Source organism: Oncorhynchus kisutch, linkage group LG28, assembly GCF_002021735.2.
Source record: "Oncorhynchus kisutch isolate 150728-3 linkage group LG28, Okis_V2, whole genome shotgun sequence".
Lineage (NCBI taxonomy): Eukaryota > Metazoa > Chordata > Actinopteri > Salmoniformes > Salmonidae > Oncorhynchus > Oncorhynchus kisutch.
This window is the reverse complement of record NC_034201.2, coordinates 18,044,287-18,069,194: the sequence shown is the minus strand read 5'-3', so window position 1 is coordinate 18,069,194 and position 24,908 is coordinate 18,044,287. Positions and strand designations below refer to the sequence as shown.

At 43.8% G+C, this 24,908-nt stretch overlaps 1 protein-coding gene across 1 annotated transcript in view; it reads right to left on the bottom strand.

The window, feature by feature from the left end:
• LOC109875631 (retinal guanylyl cyclase 2-like) overlaps positions 1-24,621 on the bottom strand; it is a 30,194-nt gene extending 5,573 nt beyond the window's left edge. The window contains exons 1-14 of the mRNA XM_020468019.2: positions 23,699-24,621; positions 22,422-22,720; positions 21,647-22,016; positions 21,450-21,528; positions 21,207-21,321; positions 20,686-20,805; positions 20,363-20,446; positions 20,064-20,240; positions 19,814-19,970; positions 19,209-19,358; positions 18,914-19,062; positions 1,347-1,510; positions 941-1,133; positions 575-749 (exon numbers count right to left, since the gene is read on the bottom strand). Of these exons, the coding sequence (XP_020323608.1) occupies positions 575-749; positions 941-1,133; positions 1,347-1,510; positions 18,914-19,062; positions 19,209-19,358; positions 19,814-19,970; positions 20,064-20,240; positions 20,363-20,446; positions 20,686-20,805; positions 21,207-21,321; positions 21,450-21,528; positions 21,647-22,016; positions 22,422-22,720; positions 23,699-24,509 (3,043 nt within the window). The 5' untranslated portion in view covers positions 24,510-24,621. The remainder of the gene's footprint in view (positions 1-574; positions 750-940; positions 1,134-1,346; positions 1,511-18,913; positions 19,063-19,208; positions 19,359-19,813; positions 19,971-20,063; positions 20,241-20,362; positions 20,447-20,685; positions 20,806-21,206; positions 21,322-21,449; positions 21,529-21,646; positions 22,017-22,421; positions 22,721-23,698) is intronic.
• Between the last annotated feature and the right edge of the window lie 287 nt (positions 24,622-24,908).

Sequence of the window (24,908 nt, the reverse complement as noted above, 5' to 3'; positions counted from 1 at the left end):
CGAGAAGAAAGCATTAGGCAGTGAAGACTAATAGGATGACAGGGCTTAGTGGATGACATTGCACCCTTCCAGGAATATGTTCCAGACGGGGATCAGGTAAAAATACACTTTTGCTCCAATAGTCTAACGTTAATGCCATGTTCTATAGAATTCCAATACTCGTTCTCAAATGTCATTAAATATAACATGTCAAAAGTATAGTTTGCTTATGTATTGAATTGTACTATTCACCTAATGACTTTGTTGCATATGCATGAACTGCAATGTATAGCAGTTGATCTCATGGACTGCCAGTCTATAGCTCCATTTATGTGACAGTAACATTTCTCCAGACCCATTTATGCACGCATGAGTGTAAGTCGCTTTGGATAAAAGTATCTAGTAAATGGAATATGTTGTTATTAGTATATTATCCCCCAGCTTAATAGCCAACCAAGTGGCAGGGCTACCGTTTAGCTAAAAAACGAATGAAGAATTGTGGTTTTCAAGAGAAAAGGCCAGTCAATTAGTCTACATTATGAACGATGAGGCAGAGGATAAAAATATGACAAAGAATTTTAGATGGTCCACGCACCAGAGTGAAGGCCGATACGAATCTTGACCTTGACATCAGGCATGTGCCTCATCTTGAAGGTTCCAATACAGTGGAGGATGTCCAGGGACATGTTGGACATCTCAGCTGCGTGGCGTCTACCGTTCCGGTTTGGAACTCCAGAGGCTACCATGTAGGCATCTCCGATGGTCTCCACCTGAAGGCCACACAATCAATATCTTTATTGTCCCAATTGGGAAATTTGTCAAAATTAGGAGGAGGTGACATAAACTCATGCACACTAAGGAATGCAGCCATTTACTTCCAGGATTTGTATTGAAAGTAGAACAAGCTTCCATTGCATCACTAATAGGACACAACTATTTTGCAGCAGGACAGGATTCTCACCTTGTAGACATCATGCTGCCCGATGATGGCATCAAAGAGTGTGTAGAGATCATTGAGTAAATCTACCACTTCAATGGGCTCGCTGAGTGCAGAGATGGTAGTGAAGCCCACAATGTCACTGAAGTACAGAGTGACCTCAGAGAAGTGCTCTGGTTTCACAGGCTTGCCCGTCTTCAGGGCCAGGCACACAGACCTATGGTGTAAGATAAGACAAGGGAGTTGATAGAGGGATGTGGATAGAGGTTAGGAGAATAAATTACCAGCGGCCAATGAATAAAATTGTTTTTTGCCTTGCGCAGTAATACAATTCAATATTCTCAATACAGAGACATTTTTTATTTTTGATGTTGCAAATAGAAGTTCAGCTTTTAATGTAAAGTGGGAGGAGTGGGGGGGGGGGACTGACCTGGGCAACATCTGGGCCAGCAACTGATCAGTCTTTTTCCTCTCCACCTCCAGCTCCTCTGTCCTCTCCCTAATCAAGTCCTCAAGGTTAGTAGAGTACTGCTCCAACATACGCAGCATTGAGTCTATGATGTTGGTCTTCTTCCCCTTGGTTATACACTTGAACTAAAGTATGAAAGGGAAACATACAGCAGGAGGTGAAGTATGTTACATATTACTGTAATATAGTTAACAAAAAGCATGTTGTTTTGAGTTCTTGTTAGCTTGAGACTGAGTTCATTGTGTTCAGATGTGTGCTCATGCATGTCTATGAAAAAACTGTAGTGTCAATTCAACCCCTCTGTACATCTGGCTGACTGAATACCAGGCCGATCCAAGGTGCCTGGAACCAGCAGAGCTGCTCACCAACAGCAGAGATGAAAGACAGGACAGGACCTAATCACTCTCTCCCCCTTCCCCACCACATTCAGGATTAAAGGTCCAATGCAGCCATTTTTATCTAAATATGAAATCATTTCTGGGTAACAATTAAGTACATTTTCTGCAGTTGTTTTCAATAAAAAGTGTCAAATATAAACAAAAATAGCTTCTTGGCAAAGAGCAAGCAAGAATGTTGCTAGTATTGTCTGGGAGTGTTCTGAGTGGGAAGAGGAAACTGTTATTGGCAGAGAGGGTTGGAACTGTTTGATGTTGATGTTACCTGGCAGGCCAAAACTCCAACCCTACAAAACAGGCTGAAATTACAGGCGGCCTTTTGAAACAGCTCTTGCGCTAAAAGTGTATTATCTAAATTTTCAGAATTTCACAGTATTATTCCAACCTCATAGTGAGGAAATATAGTATAAAGTGATGTAGTGGTATTTTTTTAGGTGACGGAGCAATAAAAATGTAATTTCCTCAATCAAAGTTTTTACAAACAGATGTAGCCAATTGAATAACCTATCATTATAGAATATGCATGATATGAATCCTCCAATTGCCAATGTCTGCCTCTCAAGAAAACGTTATATTTCTAATACACTCAAACAGCAAGTTAGGCATAGGCTACCTTAGAGTCCAAACTGCATCTCCATGCCAAACATTTGATTGATATCCATCAGATTCATGGGAATATGCATTTAGATCTTCATGAGTTACTGTTTCATGAGCGAATTAGAGCAGATGATGTTAACAAAACTATTAGCCTTTCTTATATTTTGTTTCAATCAAAGCATACACAGTCAGAGGTTTACATACACCTTAGTCAAACACATTTAAACTCAGTTTTTCACAATTCCTGACATTTAATCCTTGTAAAAATTCCCTGTCTTAGGTCAGTTAGGATCACCACTTTATTTTAAGAATGTGAAATGTCAGAATAAGAGTAGAGAGAATTATTTACTTCAGCTTTGATTTATTTCATCACATTCCCAGTGGGTCAGAAGATTACATACAGTACACTCAATTCGTTTTTGGTAGAATTGCCTTTCAATTGTTTAACTTGGGTCAAACTTTTCGGGTAGCCTTCCACAAGCTTCCCACAATAAGTTGGGTGAATTTTGGCCCATTCCCCCTGACAGAGCTGGTGTAACTGAGTCAGGTTTGTAGGCCTCCTTGCAAGCACACACTTTTTCAGTTCTGCCAACAAATGTTCTATAGGATTGAGGTTAGGGCTTTGTGATGGCCACTCCAACACCTTGATTTTGTTGTCCTTAAGCCATTTTGCCACAACTTTGGAAGTATCTTGGGGTCATTGTCCATTTGGAAGACCCATTTGCGACCAAGCTTTAACTTCCTGACTGATGTCTTGAGATGTTGCTTTGTATTCACGTAATTTTCCACCTCATGATGCCATCTATTTTGTGAAGTACACCAGTCCCACCTGCAGCAAAGCACCCCCACAACATGATTATGCCACCCACGTGCTTCACGGTTGGGATGGTGTTCTTCGGCTTGCAAGCCGACCCCTTTTTTCACCAACCATGACGATGGTCATTATGGCTAAACAGTTCTATTTTTGTTTCATCAGACCAGAGGACATTTCTCCAAAAAGTACAATCTTTGTCCCCATGTGCAGTTGCAAACTGTAGTCTGGCTTTTGTAATGGCGGTTTTGGTGCAGAGGCTGCTTCCTTGCTGAGCGGCCTTTCAGGTTATGTCGATATAGAACTCGTTTTACTGTGGATATAGATACTTTTGTAGCTGTTTCCTCCAGCATCTTCACAAGGTCCTTTGCTGTTGTTCTGGGATCGATTTGCACTTTTCACGCCAAAGTACGCTCACCTCTAGGAGACAGAACGCATCTCCTTCCTGAGCGGTATGACGGCTGCGTGGTCCCATGGTGTTTTTACTTGCGTACTATTGTTTGTACAGATGAACGTGGTACCTTCAGGCGTTTGGAAATTGCTCCCAAGGATGAACCAGACTTAAGGTCTTTGTTGATTTCTTTTGATTTTCCCATGATGTCAAGCGAAGATGCACTGAGTTTGAAGGTAGGCCTTGAAATACATCCACAGCTACTCCTCCAATTGACTCAAATAATGTAAATTAGCCTATCAGAAGCTTTTAAAACCATGACATCATTGTCTGGAATTTTCCAAGCTGTTTAAAGGCACAGTCAATTTAGTGTATGTTAACTTCTGACCCACTGGAATTGTGATACAGTGAATTATAAGTGAAATAATCTGTCTGTAAACAATTGTTGGAAAAATTACTTGTGTCATACACAAAGTAGATGTCCTAACCGACTTACTAAAACTATAGTTTGTTAACTTCTTATGGCTGGGGGGCAGTATTGAGTAGCTTGGATGAATAATTTGCCCAAAGTAAACGGCCTGCTACTCAGTCTCAGTTGCTAATATATGCATATTATTATTAGTGTTAGGTAGAAAACACTCTAAAGCTTCTAAAACTGTTTGAATGATGTCTGGGAGTATAACAGAACTCATATGGCAGGCAAAATCCTGAGCAGAAATCAAAACAGGAAGTGAGAAATCTGAGCTTTGTATGTATTCACCAGAGTCCCCAATGAAATCCCCTTGAGATATTAATGATGTTGCACTGCCTAGGTGTTCCACTAGATGTCAACCATCTATAGAAATAGAACGAGACATCTACGGTATTGTGGGAGTGAATGAGAGCAGAATCTATCAGGTGTCTGGCAGTCAGCCATTTTCTGATCACGCTTATTCCTCATGGTATCCACTTGCGTTCCATTGCTCATGAAGACACAAAGGAATACTTCAGTTGGAACTTTATTGAAGCTATATGTTAAAAACATCCTAATGATTGATTCTGTACTTAGTTTGAAATGTTTCTTCGACCTGTAATATAACTTTTTGAAGTTTTTGTCCGATGTAACGCTGACCAGAATGAGCGTTTGGATATGTATACCAAACGCGCTAACAAAAGAAGGTATTTGGACATAAATAACGGACATTATCGAACAAAACAAACATTTATTGTGGACCTGGGATTCCTGGAGTGCTTTCTGGTGTAGATCATCAAAGGTAAGGGAATATTTATCATGTAAGTTCTTGTTAATGTTGACGCCATCATTGCGGCTATTGTGACATTTTCTTCTGAGCGCCGTCTTAGATTATTGCATGGGTTTCTTTTTCCGTAAAGTTTTAAAAAAAATCTGACACAGCGGTTGATTTAAGGAGACGCATATCTATAATTCCATGTGTATAACTGTATTATCATCTACATTTATGATGAGTATTTCTGTTGAATGATGTGGCTATGCAAAATCACTGGATGTTTTTGGAACTAGTGAATGTAACGCGCCAATGTAAACTCATATTTTGATAAATATGAACTTTATCAAACAAAAAATACATGTATTGTGTAACATGAAGTCCTATGAGTGTCATCTGATGAAGATGATCAAAGGTTAGTGATTAATTTTATCTCTTTGTGGTTTTTGTGACTCTGGTTGGAAAATCTTTTGCTGGAAAAATGGCTGTGTTTTTCTGTGGCTATGTGGTGACCTAACATAATCGTTTGTGGTGCTTTTGCTGTAAAGCATATTTGAAATCAGACACTGTGGTGGGATTAACAACAAGATTAGCTTTAAAATGGTATGAAATACATGTATGTTTGAGGAATTTAAATTAGGAGATTTTTTATGTTTTGAAATTGGCACCCTGCACTTTCACTGGCTGTTGTCATATTGCTCCCGTTAACGGGATTGCAGCCATAAGAAGTTTTAACAAGAAATGTGTGGAGTGGTTGAAAAACAAGCTTTAATGACTCCAACCTAAGTATATGTAAACTTCAGACTTCAACTGTATCCTGCCTAGTGGTACGCTCTGCATGCACGGACCAACTGGCAAGTGTTTTCACTGACATTTTCAACTTCTCCCTGACTGAATCTGTAATACCTACATGTTTCAAGCAGACCACCATAGTCCCTGTGCCCAAGAAAGCAAAGGTAACCTGCCTAAATGACTTCCGCCCCTTAGCACTCACATCGGCAGCCATGATGTACTTTGATTGAAAGGCTGGTCATGTCTCACATCAACACCATCATCCTGGAAACCCCAGACCCACTCCAATTCGCATACCACTCCAACAGTTTCACAGATGACGCAATCTCAATCGCACTCCACACTGCCCTTACCCACCTGGACAAAAGGAACACCTTTTATAGGGCCTCCCGAGTGGCGCAGGGGTCTAATGTGCTGCATCGCAGTGCTTGAGGCGTCAAAACAAATCCAGGTTCAATCCTGGGCTGTGTTGCAGCCAGCCGTGACCGAACGCACACGACGAAAGCACACCAAACGATTATGTTAGGTCTGCACCTAGTCACAGAAAACTCAGCCATTTTTCCAGCCAAGGAGAGGAGTCACAAATAGCAGAAATAGAGATAAAATTTATCACTAACCTTTGATGACCTTCATCAGATGACACTCATAGGACTTCATGTTACACAAGACATGTATGTTTTGTTCAATAAAGTTCATATTTATATCCAAAACCTCAGTTTACATTGGCGCGTTACGTTCAGTAATGTTTTGCTTCCAAAACATCCGGTGATTTTGCAGAGAGCCACATCAATTTACAGAAATACTCATCATAAATGTTGAGGAGAATACAAGTGTTATGCATGGAACTTTAGATCAACTTCTCCTGAAAGCAACCGCTGTGTCAGATTTAAAAAAAGACACAATGCAATAATCTGAGTACAGCGCAAAACAAGCCATACAGATATCCACCATGTTGTGGAGTCAACAGAAGTCAGAAATAGCATTATAAATATTCACTTACCTTTGATGATCTTCATCAGAATGCACTCCCAGGAATCCCAGTTCCACAATAAATGTTTGATTTGTTCGATAAAGTCCATCATTTATGTCCAAATACCTCCTTTTTGTTCACGCGTTTAGGACACAATCCAAACTCACGAGGCGCAGGCACGTCCAGGTGACAGTTCAGACAAAAAGTCATATTACAGTTCGTAGAAACATGTCAAACGAAGTATAGAACCCATCTTTAGGATGTTTTTAATATAAATCTTCAATAATGTTCCAACCGGAGAATTCCTTTGTCTGTAGAAATGCAATGGAATGTAAGCTAACTTTCACGTGTGTGTGTGTAATCAGCTCATGGCCTTCTGGCAGACCCCTAACTCAATCAGCACTTATTCTCTCCTCCTTCCCAGTAGAAGCCTCAAACAAGGTTCTAAAGAATGTTGACATCTAGTGGAAGCCTTAGGAAGTGCAATATGACCCCATAGACACTGTATATTCGATAGGCAATGACTTGAAAAACTACAAACCTCAGATTTCCGACTTTCTGGTTGGATTTTTCGCAGGTTTTTGCCTGCCATATGAGTTCTGTTATACTCATCCAAGCTACTCAATACTGCCCCCAGCCATAAGAAGTTAAAAGATTTGGCATGGGTCCCTAGGTCCTCAAAAAGTTCTACAGCTGCACCATAGAGATCATCCTGACATCATCGCCTGATATTGCAACTGCTCGGCATCCGATCATAAGGCGCTACAGAGGAAAGTGCGCTCAACCCAGTACATCACTGGGCCAAGCTTCCTGCCATCCAGGACCTATATACTAGGCAGTGTCAGAGAAAAGCCCCAAAAAATGTCAAAGACTCCAGTCACCCAAGTCATAGACTGTACTCTCTGCCACCCCACTACAAGCATTACTGGAGCGTCAAATCCAGGTTGAAAAGGCTCCTCAACAGCTTCTACCCCCAAGCCATAAGACTGCTGAACAATTAATAAAATGGCCACCCAGACTATTTACATTGACCCCCCTCATGTTTGTTATCTATGCATAGTCACTTTACTCCTGTGTACAAATGACCTTGACTAACCTGTACCCCAGCACATTGACTAGGTACAAGTACCCCCTGTATATAGACTCATTCTTGTTATTTATTGTGTTACTTTTGATTTTATTTTTTTCTTTATTTAATTTAGTTAAAATGTATTTTAACTCTATTTCTTGAACTGCATTGTTGGTTAAGGGCTTGTAAGTAAGCATTTCACTGTAAGGTCTGCTACACCTGTTGTATTCATTGCATGTGACAAATAAAATATGATTTGATTTTAACAAGTTGAACCAACTTGTGGTGCTGAAGGATATCTCTGCGCATTTGGCCAGTTCAGGAACAAACAATAATTTGCAGTAGGCTATAGACTAATGTAAATACAAATACATATAGTTTCATATAATTGCACTGTTTGCAAGGAGAACTTTATTGTGAGTCGGCATTTCATTGTGTTGCGTAGCTTTTACACGCTGTATCATAAATACACGTTGATTAGCTTGAACATATGGTTACAATCTACCCTTTTAATTAAAGACAAAAAAACACACAGTTGAACTATCAATTCATATAATTTATTTACATAGATTAAACATGCTATCAAATCAATTGACCAAAGTGAACCTAAATCATTACTACATAGAAATGCAGGAAATTCATTTTAAAACAGCCATAAAATCAAACTGTTGGTGTGGTGTATTCATGCATCTCAATAAACCAGTGGGGATTTTAGCATTTAAATATCGGTGGGGCAAACTCAACAATTTTTTGTTGTCGATGCATGCCTGACTCCACCCTTGCTCTCCATTCAAACTGGACTACATAAGCATTTCACGAAAACAGCGCACAAAGAGCACTAGTAATAGTGTATTGTTGTAGGCACTAACTCCACAATGGCTGTTTGGCCAAAGCTTATTGGGAAATTGGGGCGGCAGGTGGTTTGAGCGTTGGGCCAGTAACCGAAAGGCTGCTAGACCGAATTCCTGAGCTGACAAGGTAAAAATCTGTTGTTCTGCCGCTGAACAAGTATCTCGACTTCCCCCGAAGTTGGTTCCACTCCTTGTTCGTTCGGCTGTCGGCATCTCCGGGCTTCTAACCATCATCGATCCACTTTTAATTTTCCATCTGTTTTGTTTTGTCTTCCCACACACCTGGTTTCAATTCCATCATTACATGTTGTGTATTTAACCCTCTGTTCCCCCCATGTCCTTGTCCGGAATAGTTTCTTGTAAGTGCATGTGCACGGTTATCTGGTGTGCGACGGGTTTTGTACCCATTGATTGTTTGTTCTGTTTCCGGTGGTTTTTGTTATTAAACTGTTCCGTTGTAAACACAGTTTTTGCTCTCCTGCGCCTGGCTTCTCTGCTGCCAGTACGCACCCCTTACAACAAGGCAACCTGCTGTTCCTAGGCCGTCATTGAAAATAAGAATTTGTTCTTAACTGACTTGCCTAGTTAAATAAAAATAAATACAACTTTTATGTTTTTTTGTAGTTTTGGGGGGGATAAACACCGAAAATAGGGTCTTATACATTTTGTTCTATGAGATAATTTTGTGAATTTTGAAGCATTTATATAATCAAAATGAGCACATAAAGGCTACAGAATTCATTATGGTCATGTTTAACTGACTGATATTATCTCATAGAACAAAACATACACAATCTCCTAAACCTGTTAACCTCAGACCTTATTGTCGGCGTTTATTCCAAAACCCCATTATTTCCACATCAATTTCCCTCATTTAGGACTACAAGCTGGCGAGCTCTATTGCGGCCTAACGTCTGTTTCAAATCAAATTTTATTAGTCACATGCTGTCACGTCCTGACCTTAGTTCCTTTATTATGTCTTTGTGTTAGTTGGGGTGGGTAGTCTATGTTCTTTTTTCTATGTTGTATTTCTGTGTTTGACCTGGTATGGTTCTCAATCAGAGGCAGCTGTCGATCGTTGTCTCTGATTGAGAATCATACTTAGGTAGCCTGTTTTCCCCATTTTGGTTGTGGGTGATTGTTTTCTGTCTCTCTACCAGACAGGACGGTTTCGGTTTCGGTTGTGGTTTCCGTGTTCAGTTATTGAATAAATTTAACATGGACACTTACCACGCTGCGCTTTGGTCTGATCCTTCCTACTCCTCAAAAGAGGAGGATGAAAACCGTTACAGATGCACCGAATACAACAGGTGTAGACCTTACAGTGAAATGCTTACTGACAAGCCCCTAACTGACAGTGCAGTTTAAAAAAATACAGATAAGAATAAGAGATAAAAGTAATTAAAGAGGAGCATTAAAAAAATAACAATATATACAGGGGGGTGCCGGTACAGAGTTAATGTGCGGGGCACTGGTTAGTTGAGGTAGTATGTACATGTAGGTAGAATTAATTAAAGTGACAATGCATAGGTGACAACAGAGAGTGGCAGTGGTGTGGAGGGGGGCAATGTGAATAGTTTGGGTAGCCATTTGAATAGATGTTCAGGAGTCTTATGGCCTGGGGATAGAAGCTGTTTAGATGCCTCTAGACTTGGTGCTACACTTGCCGTGTGGTAGCAGAGAGAACAGTCTAAGACTAGGGTGGCTGGAGTCTTTGACCATTTTCAGGGCCTTCCGCTGACACCGCTTGGTATAGAGGTCCTAGTTGTCAGGAAGCTTGGCCCCAGTGATGTACTGGGCCTTTCGCACTACCCTCTGTAGTGCCTTGCGGTCGGAGGCCGAGCAGTTACCATACCATGCAGTGATGCAACCAGTCAGGATGCTCTCGATGGTGCAGCTGTAGAACCTGTTGAGTATCTGAGGACCCATACCAAATCTTTTCAGTCTCCTGAGGGGGAATAGGTTTTGTCTTGCCAACTTCACGACTATCATGGTGTGCTTCGACCATGTTAGTTTGTTGGTGATGTGGACACCGGTCCTCTTTTTCCTGTAGTCCACAATAATCTCCTTTGTCTTGATCAAGTTGAGGGAGAGGTTGTTGTCCTGGCACCACATGGCCAGTCCTCTTGTGTCATCGGCAAATTTAATGATGGTGTTGGAGTCATGCCTGGCCTGTGCAGTCATGCGTGAACAGGGAGTACAGGAGGGTGCTGAGCACACACACCTGAGGGGCACCTGTGTTGAGGATGAGCGTGGCAGATGTGTTGTTACCTACCCTTACCACCTGGGGGCGGCCCGTCAGGAAGTCCAGGATCCAGTTGCAGAGGGAGGTCTTTAGTCCCAGGGTCCTTATCTTATTGATGAGCTTTGAGGGCACTATGGTGTTGAACACTGAGCTATAGTCAATTAATAGCATTCTCACATAGGTGTTCCTTTTGTCCAGGTGGGAAAGGGCAGTGTGGAGTGCAATATAGACTGCATCATCTGTGGATCTGTTGGGGCGGAATGCAAATTGGAGTGGGTCTAGGGTTTCTAGGATGATGGTGTTGATGTGAGACATGACCAGCCTTTCAAAGCACTTCATCGCTACAGATGTGAGTGCTACAGGTCGGTAGTCATTTAGGCAGGTTACCTTAGTGTTCTTGGGCACAAGCACTATGGTGGTCTGTTTAAAACATGTTGGTAATACAGACTCGGACAGGGATAAGTTGAAAATGTCAGTGAAGACACTTGCTAGTTGGTCAGTGCATGCTCGCAGTACACGTCCTGATAATCCGTCTGGCCCTGCGGCCTTGTGACTGTTGACCTGTCTAAAGGTCTTACTCATATCAGCTGTGGAGAGCGTGATCACACAGTCTTCCGGTAATGCTGGTGCTCTCATGCATGTTTCAGTGTTATTGGCCTCGAAGCGAGCATAGAAGTAGTTTTGCTCATTCGGTAGGCTTGTGTCACTGGGCAGCTCTTGGCTGTGTTTCCCTTTGTAGTCTGTAATGGTTTGCAGGCCCTGCCACATCCAACGAGCGTCAGAGCTGTGTAGTACGATTCGATCTTAGTCCTGTATTGAAGCTTTGCCTGTTTGATGGTGCGTCGGAGGGCATAGCGGGATTTCTTATAAGCTTCCGGGTTAGAGTCCCGCTCCTTGAAAGCGGCAGCTCTAGCCTTTGGTTCAGTGCGGATGCTGCCTGTAATCCATGGTTTCTGGTTGGGGTATGTACGTACGGTCACTGTGGGGACGACGTCATCGAAGCACTTATTGATGAAGAGAATGACTGATCTGGTGTACTCCTCAATGCCATTGGAGGAATCCTGGAACATATTCCAGTCTGTGCTAGCAAAACAGTCCAGTAGCTTAGCATCTGCTTCATCTGACTACTTTTTTTTATTGGTCTAGTCACTGGTGCTTCCTGCTTTAATTTTTGCTTGTAAGCAGGAGTCAGGAGGATAGAATTATGGTCAGATTTGCCAAATGGAGGGCAAGGGAGAGCTTTGTATGCATCTCTGTGTGTGAAGTAAAGGTGGTCCAGAGTTATTTTCCCTCTGGTTGCAGATTTAACATGTTGATAGAAATGAGGTAAAACTGATTTGAGTTTCCCTGCATTAAAGTCCCCGGCTACTAGGAGCATCGCCTCTGGGTAGGCGTTTTTTTGTTTGCTTATGGCGGAATACAGCTCATTCAATGCTATCTTAGTGCCAGCCTCTGACTGTGGTTGTATGTAAACAGCTACAAAGAATATAGATGAAAACTCTCTCGGAAGGTAATGTGGTCTGCAACTTATCATGAGAAACTCTTCCTCAGGCGAGCAATGGCTTGAGACTTCCTTAGATATCATGCACCAGCTGTTGTTTACTAAAATACATAGACCGTCGCCCCTTGTCTTACCAGACACTGCTTCTCTATCCTGCCGGTACATCGTATAACTAGCCAGCTGTATGTTGATATTGTTGTCGTTCAGCCATGACTCCATGAAGCATAAGATGTTATTTTTTTTTGTCCCATTGGTACTTTAATCTTCCCAATAACTCGTCCATTTTATTGTCCAAAAATTGTATGTTTGCGAGCAGAATTGAGGGGAGTGGGGGTTTATTCGATCGCCTCCTACTCCTCAGAAGGCAGCCCGCCCTCCGGCCGCTCTTTCTCAGCCTCCTCTTCACACAGATCACGGGGATCTGGGCCTGCTCCCGTGGGAGCTGTATATCCTCCGCCTCGGGCTCGTCAGAGTTGTGAAAGAAGAAAAAGGATTCTGCTAGTCCGTGGTGAGTAATCGCAGTCCTGATGTCTAGAAGTTATTTTCGGTCATAAGACACGGTAGTGGCAACATTATGTACAAAAATAAGTTACAAACAACGCAGATAAACAAACATAAAACACAATCAGTTGGGGGCACGTAAAATGTCTGCCTTCTGCTCCGGCGCCATTCACTAGATGTAGTGAAAATAGATAACTGGAACGCACCTTTTGTCTATTGATCTCGCCTCAATCTCAGTGGACTAAGAGCTGATATCAATCTTGGACTATTGAACATGGATATTTAAACAATAAGGCACGCGAGGGTGTGGTATATGGCCAATATACCATGGCTAAGGGCTGTTCTAAAGCATGACACAACGCAGAGTGCCTAGATATAGCCCTTAGCCGTGGTATATTGGCCATATATCACAAACCCCCGAGGTGCCTTATTTGTCACGCTGGTGTGAAGGATCGGGAGACAGGCGCAGGAATGCGTAATAGGGGTTTTTATTTCCCAAATTACAGCGTGCCGTGTAAAAGGCATGGAGACGAAGACCAAACAAACACTTATACAAAACACAGGGTAGAAACCCATTCGGACTCATTCACACTTTGACACAGAGCCACTACAGAGTTTACTTTAATGCATTCAATGTTGTCTTCTCATCCCTTAAATCCCTGATTGGTTTGAGCATGTAAATCTGTGTGTACACAGATTTTTTTTTTTCTCCTAGAAATTCCTTGTTGTTTCATTTTAGAGTTATTAGAACAACTGCTTGCCTGACCCTTTTGGGCTATCTAATTCCCCTTTTCCCTGTTGATCTGTAACCCTATTGTATAATTCTGATCCAAATCCTTCATTAATCATTAATCCTGTAAAATGAATGGCTTTATCTTGATGCGCTTAAAATAAGTCTTATTCGTTTATAAAGCATTCACTGCCTCTGAGAGATGAATTTGTCTTGTCATTCAATAACTCAACTGCTTTCAGAATTATAATAATTGTAGTTAGGTATAATTGCAAGATCGGCCCACACATTAGGCAGGATTAGGTGGCTGCCAATGGCGACAGATTGACAAGGGTGGCATTTTCTGAGTTAAACGGACCAAATCGCACCTCCAACAACACATAAAACCTCACATAATTCTGTACAAAAACAATGACATACTCTCTACTACCAGTGGCATATGGGTTTTTCAGTTGAGCGCTGATGGCGCCTTGTGATAAACAGTGCCCATTTTGTCAAAGGTCGGGGCAGGGTGCTGTGGGAGAGACGCAGCGCTGAGGCGCTCCACCAACGTTCCATCAAAGAAACTATCTAACATAAATCATGTAGCAGATATGGTAGAAAGAGTATGTGGCCTTTTCTGTAGCCTACAGGCTGGAGATAAAATGTGTGACTGTAATGTGATGATAATATATATACTTTTTTCAAATAGCCAAAATGGCACCCAATCGATAAAGAAATGCGCTGTCATGTTAAACAACATATCAGAAAAACAGAACAGGTCAATGTAAAATGGACAATATGGAATGGACAATCACAACTGTTGTCCAGGAGTTTCACCCCATTGTCATGAACAGTGGGTTCACGTTTTTATCCGTCCATTTCTAACAAGCTGATCATAGCGAAAAAGAAAATACTGCTGCATTTCCCGCCATATAAACACATTGCAAATAGCGACACGATACCTCCTGATGAAGTTGGGTAGCTGATATTCAGAGTTTAAATAGCCAAACGGATTATTCACAGGATTCAGGACTAATAATGCCAATGCAACGGCCTGTTTTACAAATGGTGGGCCTACCACATTGATGGGCATTCATCAAATTTCTTTGCGGTTGACATGGTAGGCTACACCCCAGTAAGCACGAGCCAACGTCTTTTGTATGTCTTTTTTTGTGTTTTACAAACAGTAGGCTTACCATATAGATGGACATTCATAAAATTATATTTCAGGCACCACTAGGCTACACCTCAGTAAGGACGGTCCGACACCATGCCTTTTGGACATCTTTTTTTGGTACAGTCTGGACCAGCCTTGGTTTCCACATCCATGGACATTGGTTTTTGGTCTGGTCCATACAAAATCTGAACCAATCATAGGATGTCTATGTTTGGTTCAGATTTGGTGCGGTCCAGATAGGACTTGATTTCAACGTCCACGGACATACATTTTTGGTTCAGATTTTGTCCGTTTTGGATTTGGCACAATATAGACGTCTATAAATGACATATTTTCAACTTTCATTCAGAACTGAAAATGAACCTGATTTCAAAATATGTATTTTTCAACAGCGAGAAAATATGCCTTTTGAACATCCTGGAAAATATGTATTTTTAAGGTCTGGCCCAGGGCAACAGGCAAGGACCTACCCTGTATAACTGTAGCTATTTATAGTTTCCTACCAACTACAAAAGAGTAGGTGGTGCTTCGACCTTCACAGGCAATATTGTCAATTAATAACCGAATGAATTAGACATGTATCATACTGTAGCACATGGGGATGTGTGAAACTTATTCCTCAGCCTTATGTGTCCGGCTTGGGTTGCCTCATGAGCTAGATTTTGAGGTGGAGCAATCGGCTAAGCGAGGACAGTCACGTGTGCTAGTAAGGAAGAGGTCCCGAGTTCGCGCCAGGTATGGTCCGAATCGGGAGGAAGTGGCATGGTGCCCTTAACAATAGCATATTACACCATTCTTCTACAAAATGTTGTTACGAAAACGATTAACTAGCAAACTAATATTGTTGCTCTCTCTAAGTGTAGGGGTCTAAGGCCTAGTTAACTGGTCTGTAACCTCATTTAAGATGTGCATCTATGTGAAAAATCTGTGTATGAATCTAGGTGTACATGTTCCCAGGGAGGCAGCAATCTTATCTTGGTCCAGGACCAGCTCTGTCCCTCTTGACCTCTTGGTCAGCCAGTCCAAATAGATTATTGATTGGTACAGATGGTGACAAAAATAAATATACACAAAAAGGAAAACTACAAACGGCCCAAAGTAAAGAATTAAAACCAAACTAAAGGCATTATCTCCACCAAACCAACCAGCAGCCTCACTACACCAAGATGGCACTCTGACTGACGATCACCTTAAGTGATGGAACCTGATGTGCATATACATACACTTGGACAAGTTGGACAGGTTGCTGCTGCCCCCTGGGGGAATGGAGTCTGGAAGTGATAGTGAGCTGGAGTGTGCTGTCTAAACTACCTGACATATTCCATAACAATGTACTGTATGTACAGTGGGGCAAAAAAGTATTCAGTCAGCCACCAATTGTGGCTGACTCTCACAGACCTGTAACTTCTTCTTTAAGAGGCTCCTCTGTCCTCCACTCATTACCTGTATTAATGGCACCTGTTTGAACTTGTTATCAGTATAAAAGACACCTGTCCACAACCTCAAACAGTCACACTCCAAACTCCACTATGGCCAAGACCAAAAGAGCTGTCAAAGGACACCAGAAACACAATTGTAGACCTGCACCAGGCTGGGAAGACTGAATCTGCAATAGGTAAGCAGCTTGGCTTGAAGAAATCAACTGTTGGAGCAATTATTAGGAAATGGAAGACATATAATAATCTCCCTCGATCTGGGTCTCCACGCAAGATCTCACCCCGTGGCGTCAAAATGATCACAAGAACAGTGAGAAAAAATCCCAGAACCACACGGGGGGGGGGGGGGGGGGGATCTAGTGAATGACCTGCAGAGAGCTGGGACCAAAGTAACAAAGCCTACCATCAGTAACACACTACGCCGCCAGGGACTCAAATCCTGCAGTGCCAGACGTGTCCCCCTGCTTAAGCCAGTACATGTCCAGGCCCGTCTGAAGTTTGCTAGAGAGCATTTGGATGATCCAGAAGAAGATTGGGACAATGTCATATGGGCAGATGAAACCAAAATATAACTTTTGGGTAAAAACTCAACTCGTCGTGTTTGGAGGACAAAGAATGCTGAGTTGCATCCAAAGAACACCATAACTACTGTGAAGCATGGGGGTGGAAACATCATGCTTTGGGGCTGTTTTTCTGCAAAGGGACCAGGATGACTGATCCGTGTAAAGGAATGAATGAATGGGGCCATGTATCGTGAGATTTTGAGTGAAAACCTCCTTCCATCAGCAAGGGCATTGAAGATGAAACGTGGCTGGGTCTTTCAGCATGACAATGATCCCAAACACACCGCCCGGGCAACAAAGGAGTGGCTTCGTAAGAAGCATTTCAAGGTCCTGGAGTGGCCTAGCCAGTCTCCAGATCTCAACCCCATAGAAAATCTTCAGATAGAGTTGAAAGTCTGTGTTGCCCAGCAACAGCCCCAAAACATCACTGCTCTAGAGGAGATCTGCATGGAGGAATGGGCCAAAATACCAGCAACAGTGTGTGAAAACCTTGTGAAGACTTACAGAAAACGTTTGACCTCTGTCATTGCCAACAAAGGGTATATAACAAGTATTGAGTTAAACCTTTGTTATTGACCAAATACTTATTTTCCACCATAATTTGCAAAGAAATTCATAAAAATCCTACAATGTGATTTTCGGGATTTTTTAGTTTCTTCTCATTTTGTCTGTCATAGTTGAAGTGTACCTATGATGAAAATGACAGGCCTCTCTCATATTTTTAAGTGGGAGAACTTGCACAATTGGTGGCTGACTAAATACTTGTTTGCCCCACTGCATGTGTATGTGTATACAGGGCCTTTCAGAAAGTATTCAGACCCCTTGATCTTTTCCACATTTTGTTACGTTGCAGCAATATTCTACAATGTATTAAATTGTTCCCCCCCCTCACCAATCTACACACAATACTCCATAATGACAAAGCAAAAAACCGTTTTTTTAGAAATTTTATCAAATGTATAAAAAATAAATAAACTGAAATATCACTTTTACATAAGTATTCAGACCCTTTACTCTGTACTTTTTTAAATACTTTTGGTAGCGATTACAGCATTGAGTCTTCTTGGGTATGACGTTACAAGCTTGGCACACCTGTATTTGGGGAGTTTCTCCCATTCTTCACTGCAGATCCTCTCAAGCTCTGTCAGGTTGGATGGGAGCGTTGCTGCGTATCTATTTTCAGGTCTCTCCAGAAATGTTTGATTGGGTTCAAGTCCGGGCTCTGACTGGGCCACTCAAGGACATTCAGAGACTTGTCCCAAAGCCATTCCTGTGTTGTCTTGACTGTGTGCTTAGGGTAGATGTCCTGTTCAAATGTAAACCTTCGCCCCAGTCTTAGGTCCTGAGCACTCTGGAGCAGGTTTTCATCAAGGATCTCTCTGTACTTTGCTCTGTTCATCTTTCCCTCGACCCTGACTAGTCTCCCAGTCCCTGTTGGTGAAAAACATCCCTATAGGCTGATGCTGCCACCACAATGCTTCACCGTAGGGATTGTGCCAAGTTTCCTCCAGACGTAACACTTGGCATTCAGGCCAAATAGTTCAATCTTGGTTTCATCAGACCAGAGAATCTTGTTTCTCATGGTCTGAGAGTCTTTAGTTGCCTTTTGGCAAACTCCATGTGCCTTTTACTGAGGAGTGGTTCCATCTGGCCACTCTACCATTAAGACCTGATTGGTTATCCTTCCGGAAGGTTCTCCCCTCTCCACAGAGGAAGTCTAGAGCTCTGTCAGAGTGACCATCGGGTTCTTGGTCACCTCGCTGACAAAGGCCCTTCTCGCCGGATTGCTCAGATCTGTGACTCGACACAATCCTGTCTCAGAGCTCTACAGACAATTATTTCGACCTCATGGCTTGGTTTTGCTCTGACATGCACTGTCAACTGTGGGACCTTATATAGACAGGTGTGTGCCTTTCCAAATCATGTCCAATCAATCAAATTTACCACAGGTGGACCCCAATCAAGTTGTAGAAACATCTCAATGATGATCATTGGAAACAGATGCACCTGAGCTCAACTTTGAGTCTCATAGCAACGGGTCTGAATACTGATGTAAATAAAGTATTTCTGTTTTTTTATATTTATAACAAATTTACAAAAAATTATAACAACCTGTTTTCACCTTGTCATTATGGGGTATTGTGTGTAGATTGCTGAGGAAAACGTTTTATTTAATCCATTTAAGAATAAGGCTGTAACGAAACTAAATGTGGAAAAAGTCAAGGGGTCTGAATTCTTTCCGAAAGGTACTGTATGTAGCTTTGTGTATGTTTGTGTACAGTAAAGTAGGCTACCTGTTTGAATATCTCCTCGAAGGTGGGTCTCTTGTCTGGCTCCTCACTCCAGGCCTGTTTCATCACCTGGATCACCTCTAGTGGAGCCTCATCCGCTGACACAGTGGGCCGACACAGTGGTGGGGGGGATTTCAACTTACTGAGGATCTCTGTCAAACACACACACACACACACACCTATACTCTCCAATAATTGTACTGTTCACATTGACATGGAGGCCATTCCTGCTGTATTTGTTTTACATCTGACACAACTAGCCCCATGTATGGTGGTAATATTTGATAGGAGGTCTAACCCTTGGGAGGCATGTCCAGCATGCAGAAGGGAGCACAGCGGGCGATGACCTCCTGCATAATGATGGCGAAGCTGTAGACGTCCCCTTGGAACGTTCCTCTCTTCATCAGCTTAGAGTTCCTTAGCAGCTCTGGAGCCACCCACAGCTGATCTGTTAGGTGGACCAGGGTGTTAGGGCACAAGAGTGGAGGGTTGGATTAAGTGATCTGAAGGGGGACCATGGAGTTAGGGGAAAATAGTGGAGGGTTGGATTAAGTGATCTGTTAGGTGGACCATGGAGTTAGGGGGAAATAGTGGAGGGTTGGATTAAGTGATCTGTTAGGTGGACCAGGGAGTTAGGGGGAAATAGTGGAGGGTTGGATTAAGTGATCTGTTAGGTGGACCAGGGAGTTAGGGGGAAATAGTGGAGGGTTGGATTAAGTGATCTGTTAGGTGGACCAGGGAGTTAGGGCACAAAAGTAGCGGTTTAGATTAAATGTTTTTCACACACAACCTGACTAGAGGGATAAACGAACAAGTGTCTTTGGTTCTTGTAATTACTTGGTAAATGATGAGGATGATTTGCTGTCTCTGATATGTTGAGTACTCATGTCCCCATGGACTTACCCTCAGGCCTGCCTTTGTCAAAGTTGATGCTCTGGGTGGATAAGATCTCGTTGAAGCCGTACTCAGTCACCTTTAGCACAAAGCGTCCGTCCACCAAACAGTTTCGGGACTTCAGGCGCCCATGGATGACATCCCGGTTGTGCAGGTACTTCATTCCCTGGGAGGGAGGGTCAGAAAAGATTGAGGACAGTGTAAACAACGAGGAGAGAGATATGGTCAGAAATGTCTATGAAGTTGTTTTCCTCCTCACCCTGACCAGATCCATCAACAGGGAGGACTTGAACATCCAGTCGAGACGCATTTCCTCGTTGTTGAGAAGGTCCTCCAAGCTGCCCCTGGTACAGTGCTCTGTCACAATACCAAATATCCCTGAGTCTAGGAACAGGCCAAGGAACAGGTTGAGATTCTCATGCCGCATGTCCCTGAGCTGAGACAGGGGGAGAGGATAGAGAGGAGAAGTAGGTTATGACAGAGGAACAGTGCAGAATTCAGACAGCGCTTCAATGTCTTGCTGTTTTGACTAACTCACTCAGTCAGTCACTCACTCACCTTGGTGAAAATAGTTTTTGTGCTATTACTGACACTAGACACAGTGTTTCCATTGGGACATCTCTTCAACCACACCCAGTCACCCTAGTGAATACATAATACAAAGGTATTAGCAAATGTTTATCTGGAAAACCCCAAAAGCTAGGGACAGGGACACTAAACAGAGATGGATTTGTTTATAACTGTTTGTCACCAAGACAGGCAAAATTAGCAACATTGGGTGTTATTTCTTACATGCAGCACATCACACATTGGAATATTGGATTGCTGTTTCTGTTTGAAAGTAGTTTTAAGTAGATTCACCACATTAACATGTGACCCACCTCAAAGACGGCGACGTTGGAGCTGTCAGGGGTGGAGGCAAAGTAGCTGCGTCCTGACACTGAGTGGCGAGGCGTCTTCACATCCAGCTGACTCTTCATCATACTGTCCTCATTCAGCGTCTACTCAGAGAGAGGAGAGGAGAGGAGAGGAGAGGAGAGGAGAGGAGAGGAGAGGAGAGGAGAGGAGAGGAGAGGAGAGGAGAGGAGAGGAGAGGAGAGGAGAGGAGAGGAGAGGAGAGAGAGGAGAGGAGAGAGAGAGAGAGAGAGAGAGAGAGAGAGAGAGAGAGAGAGAGAGAGAGAGAGAGAGAGAGAGAGAGAGAGAGAGAGAGAGAGAGAGAGAGAGAGAGAGAGAGAGAGAGAGAGAGAGAGAGAGAGAGAGAGAGAGAACAATGGCTTCAGAATAGACAGTCCATCAAAGATAAGGGACTTTAAACAGAAAAACTCACACACACATACAAATATACAAAAAATACAGTATTTAGGCTATAATCCTTTTATGGTATGATAGGCATCAAGCTGACCCTTGTGCTGGTCTGGGTATTGATGAAAATCAGGTCATTCAGATTCAAGACTACTTTTAAGGACCCTTCTCCTTCCCCTGATCCTCCAAAGCTGATTCCAATCTGGCCACCTCTCCTGGTCAGACACAAAGGGAAGACCCCAAAACATCAGCAACCTCATTTACAATCAAAAGTTTGTTCAATGCAGAAGACAAAATTGGCCACTGATTGGCACACTCCTCTCTGTGTTTAAGCTTAACTTACTTCATATAGAAGGCAGCTCCACCTCCAACCAACCCACAGAACAGGACAAACAGAAAGAGAATAGTACCCGCATCCATTCCTAAAGGCAGAGAGGGGGATCGAGAAAGAGTTATGAAGAGAAATAGCTTGAGGGAACACAGACCTCATTTTACCATAGGCTACTGGTACATCACTGACCCCAACGCTAGACTACCTACCTCCACCACAGGTGATGTATGGACTGAACCAGCAACGGGAGTCTGTGCTGGGGCTACTGCCTGCAAAGTGGATGGAGCGCCCATTGTACTTGACCGCCCCAAATTTGCCAAGGGTGTGGGGGGCCTCCAGAGTGTGTGTCATGTAGAGTTTGTCTCCCCCGTCTGAGTCCAGGACCACGTAGCGAGCCAGCATCCCCAACCCATCTTTGTCGGATGAGATGTGCTGGTTGAAGCCCTCAAATTTGACCCCTCCATCGCTCTCGAGCATGGTTTCCCCATCCACCCACCGCCCCGCTGCCATCCGACTCTTCTCTACTGCATAGGCCATGTAATATATCATGTTGTAGATGGTGCCGAAAAATGGAGACACCTACGTCAGGGGAGAAGAGTGGGGACAATGTATAAGTCATTTATCTGACCGACTGTTATTGAAGACTCTGTCTGTAGACTCTTTAGACTGGCACTAAGGGTTGTGATGATGTTAGGCAAGGAGTACAGAAATAGAGGAGCATACCATTACTAAGACAGTGGTACAGCACTGACAAACCACTGGTTATTATCATCAATAATGAAACAATCCAACAACATTCATATGTATTTGGTTTTAAGGCTGGAGAGGTCCAAAGACCTATAGGTAACCTGTTTGTGAAGAACTAAAACTCAAGAGGACTGTTGTTCATCCAAAGGTGCTTGCTACAGTACTGCATGTCCATGGCATGTGTGACTAATGATGACTAGATGAATATCCCAGGAGCTGTGTTCTGGGATGTCTCACCTGCTCTGGTGGAGTGCTGGTGCGGATCTCAAATTTCTCCTGAGCATCTTTGAAGCGCTGATAGAAAGTATTCTCGCCAGAATCCATGGTGATTGTGAGAACTGCGTCGTAGGCTTTTCTCAACAAGCTGTCATTGGTCAGGGCATTAAAGTTTGTGCCCTTGGGCAGTGAGTATGTGAGGGTGTCGTAGGGGATAAAAACGTAGCCGCGATCTATCATGCGTATATTCAAGGCAGAGGTTAGGAGCTGATACTGGGCCACACCACCGATCAAAGCTGAGTGCATACACATGATGACCACTGCAGAGGCAGAGGCAGGGGAGGGGGAGTTGGAGAGGAGAAGAGAAGAGGAGGAGGAGGAGGAAGAGGAGGAGGAGGAAGAGGAGGAGGAGGAGGAGGAGGAGGAGGAGGAGGAGGAGGAGGAGGAGGAGGAGGAGGAGGAGGAGGAGGAGGAGGAGGAGAAGAAGGAGAAGAGGAGGAGGAGGAGGAGGAGGAGGAGGAGGAGGAGGAGGAGGAGGAGGAGGAGGAGGAGGAGGAGGAGGAGGAGGAGAAGAGGAGGAGGAGGAGGAGGAGGAGGAGGAGGAGGAGGAGGAAAAGAGGAGGAAAAGAGGAGGAGGAGGAGGAGGAGGAGGAGGAAAAGAGGAGGAAAAGAGGAGGAGGAGGAAAAGAGGAGGAAAAGAGGAGGAAAAGAGGAGGAGGAGGAGGAGGAAAAGAGGAGGAAAAGAGGAGGAGGAGGAGGAGGAGGAGGAAAAGAGGAGGAAAGAGGAGGAGGAGGAGGAGGAAAAGAGGAGGAAAAGAGGAGGAGGAGGAGGAGGAGGAGGAGGAGGAGAAGAGGAGGAGAAGAGGAGGAGGAGGAAAAGAGGAGGAGGAGGAGGAGGAGGAGGAGGAGGAGGAGGAGGAGGAAAAGAGGAGGAGGAGGAGGAAAAGAGGAGGAGGAGGAGGAGGAAAAGAGGAGGAAAAGTGGAGGAGGAGGAGGAGGAGGAGGAGGAGAAGAGGAGGAGGAGGAGGAAAAGAGGAGGAGGAGGAGAGTAAAAAGTTAGTAAAGTCAGAGATAGGGGACAGAATAAGGAAATAGTAGAGACAATTATTAGTCATTGCAGTGTGGCAGTGTCATACAATGGAATAGATGACAGTTAGTCAGTGATGTTGTGTATCTTTCCTCTCACCTTTTACCACACACATAAGAATGCACACATGCACAAACACACACACACTTAAACAAATACACAAATACACACACACATAAACAAACAAACAAACACAAATGCGCATACACACCTCTGACACGGTCTAACTCTCGTATCCTTTTCAAGGCTTTTGTGGGCCCATCTTTGTCAGGCTCCATGGTGACCACAGTGCTGACCGGCAGGCCCAGGGCCCTCAGAGAGGCCGCCAGCTCGTGTCCCGTAGCCTCCCACAGGTCATCCTCTGACGTCACGATGACTACATGGGCCCAGCGGAAGTACCGCAGCATAGAAAACAGAACCCGGGAGGACAGAGGCAGTGGCCGATGAAAGGTGGGATACTGTCCATCCTCCATGTTGAGTTTCAGGCAGCCCCAGGAAAGAAGGGGCTTATTCCAGTTTTTCGCAAACAGGGCAGCCGAAGAGCAGTAGCCTGGGTTAGTAGGGCCGAGAAAAGCTGAGCCATAGCCTTCCAGAGAGGTGAAGCGGGCCAGAGCGCGGGATGTTTTACAGTCCTCATTGACCAGAGTATAGTCGTACCAGTAGCCTTTCTTAGTGTAGGGGTCCTTGTTGAGGCGGGCGGTGGCCAGGCGGGCAGCCAGGTCAGGGAGGGCTTTAGAGTACATAGGGTCACATGTCCAGGGCCCAACTACGGCCACAGTGAAAGTGGCGCCCCAGGCCTCACACGGTAGATAGGTGGCCATCAGCAGGGGCAACATAAGCCAGTTGCCCCACCAGCTTCTGGAGCGTAGCACTGCAGATTTAGATGTGGGGGTTGTACTGTTCATTGGGTCTGTATCCTCTGTCCTTCTTTGTCTCCTTCTCTCCCTCATTGAGGGATCTTGTGTCCATCGTGGGTGGTGGGAAAGGTTGATGAGGAAACTAGAGTTTCTGTGAGTTGCCATTGTCCTACAGGGCTTCTATCTAGTCAGACAGCACAGATGAGGAGTGGAGGATTGGAAGTGAGGGAGTTTGTGTGTGTGGAAGAGTGTGAGGGAGGGAAGTGTGTGTGTGTGTGTGTGTGTGTGTGTGTGTGTGTGTGTGTGTGTGTGTGTGTGTGTGTGTGTGTGTGTGTGTGTGTGTGTGTGTGTGTGTGTGTGTGTGTTCTGACCCCTAGCGCTCTGTAGGGCACTAGCCCAGAGCTGGGAAGGTCACCACTGGACTCCCAGCCATTACTGCTTCCATGGAATATATGAGAAAGAGGGAGGGAGAGAGAGAACAAAATTTGAATATTGACACATGTATTATTTACAGTCTCAATTTTCTAGGACAAAACTCTGTTTTTGTTGGTGAGCTACAGTGTC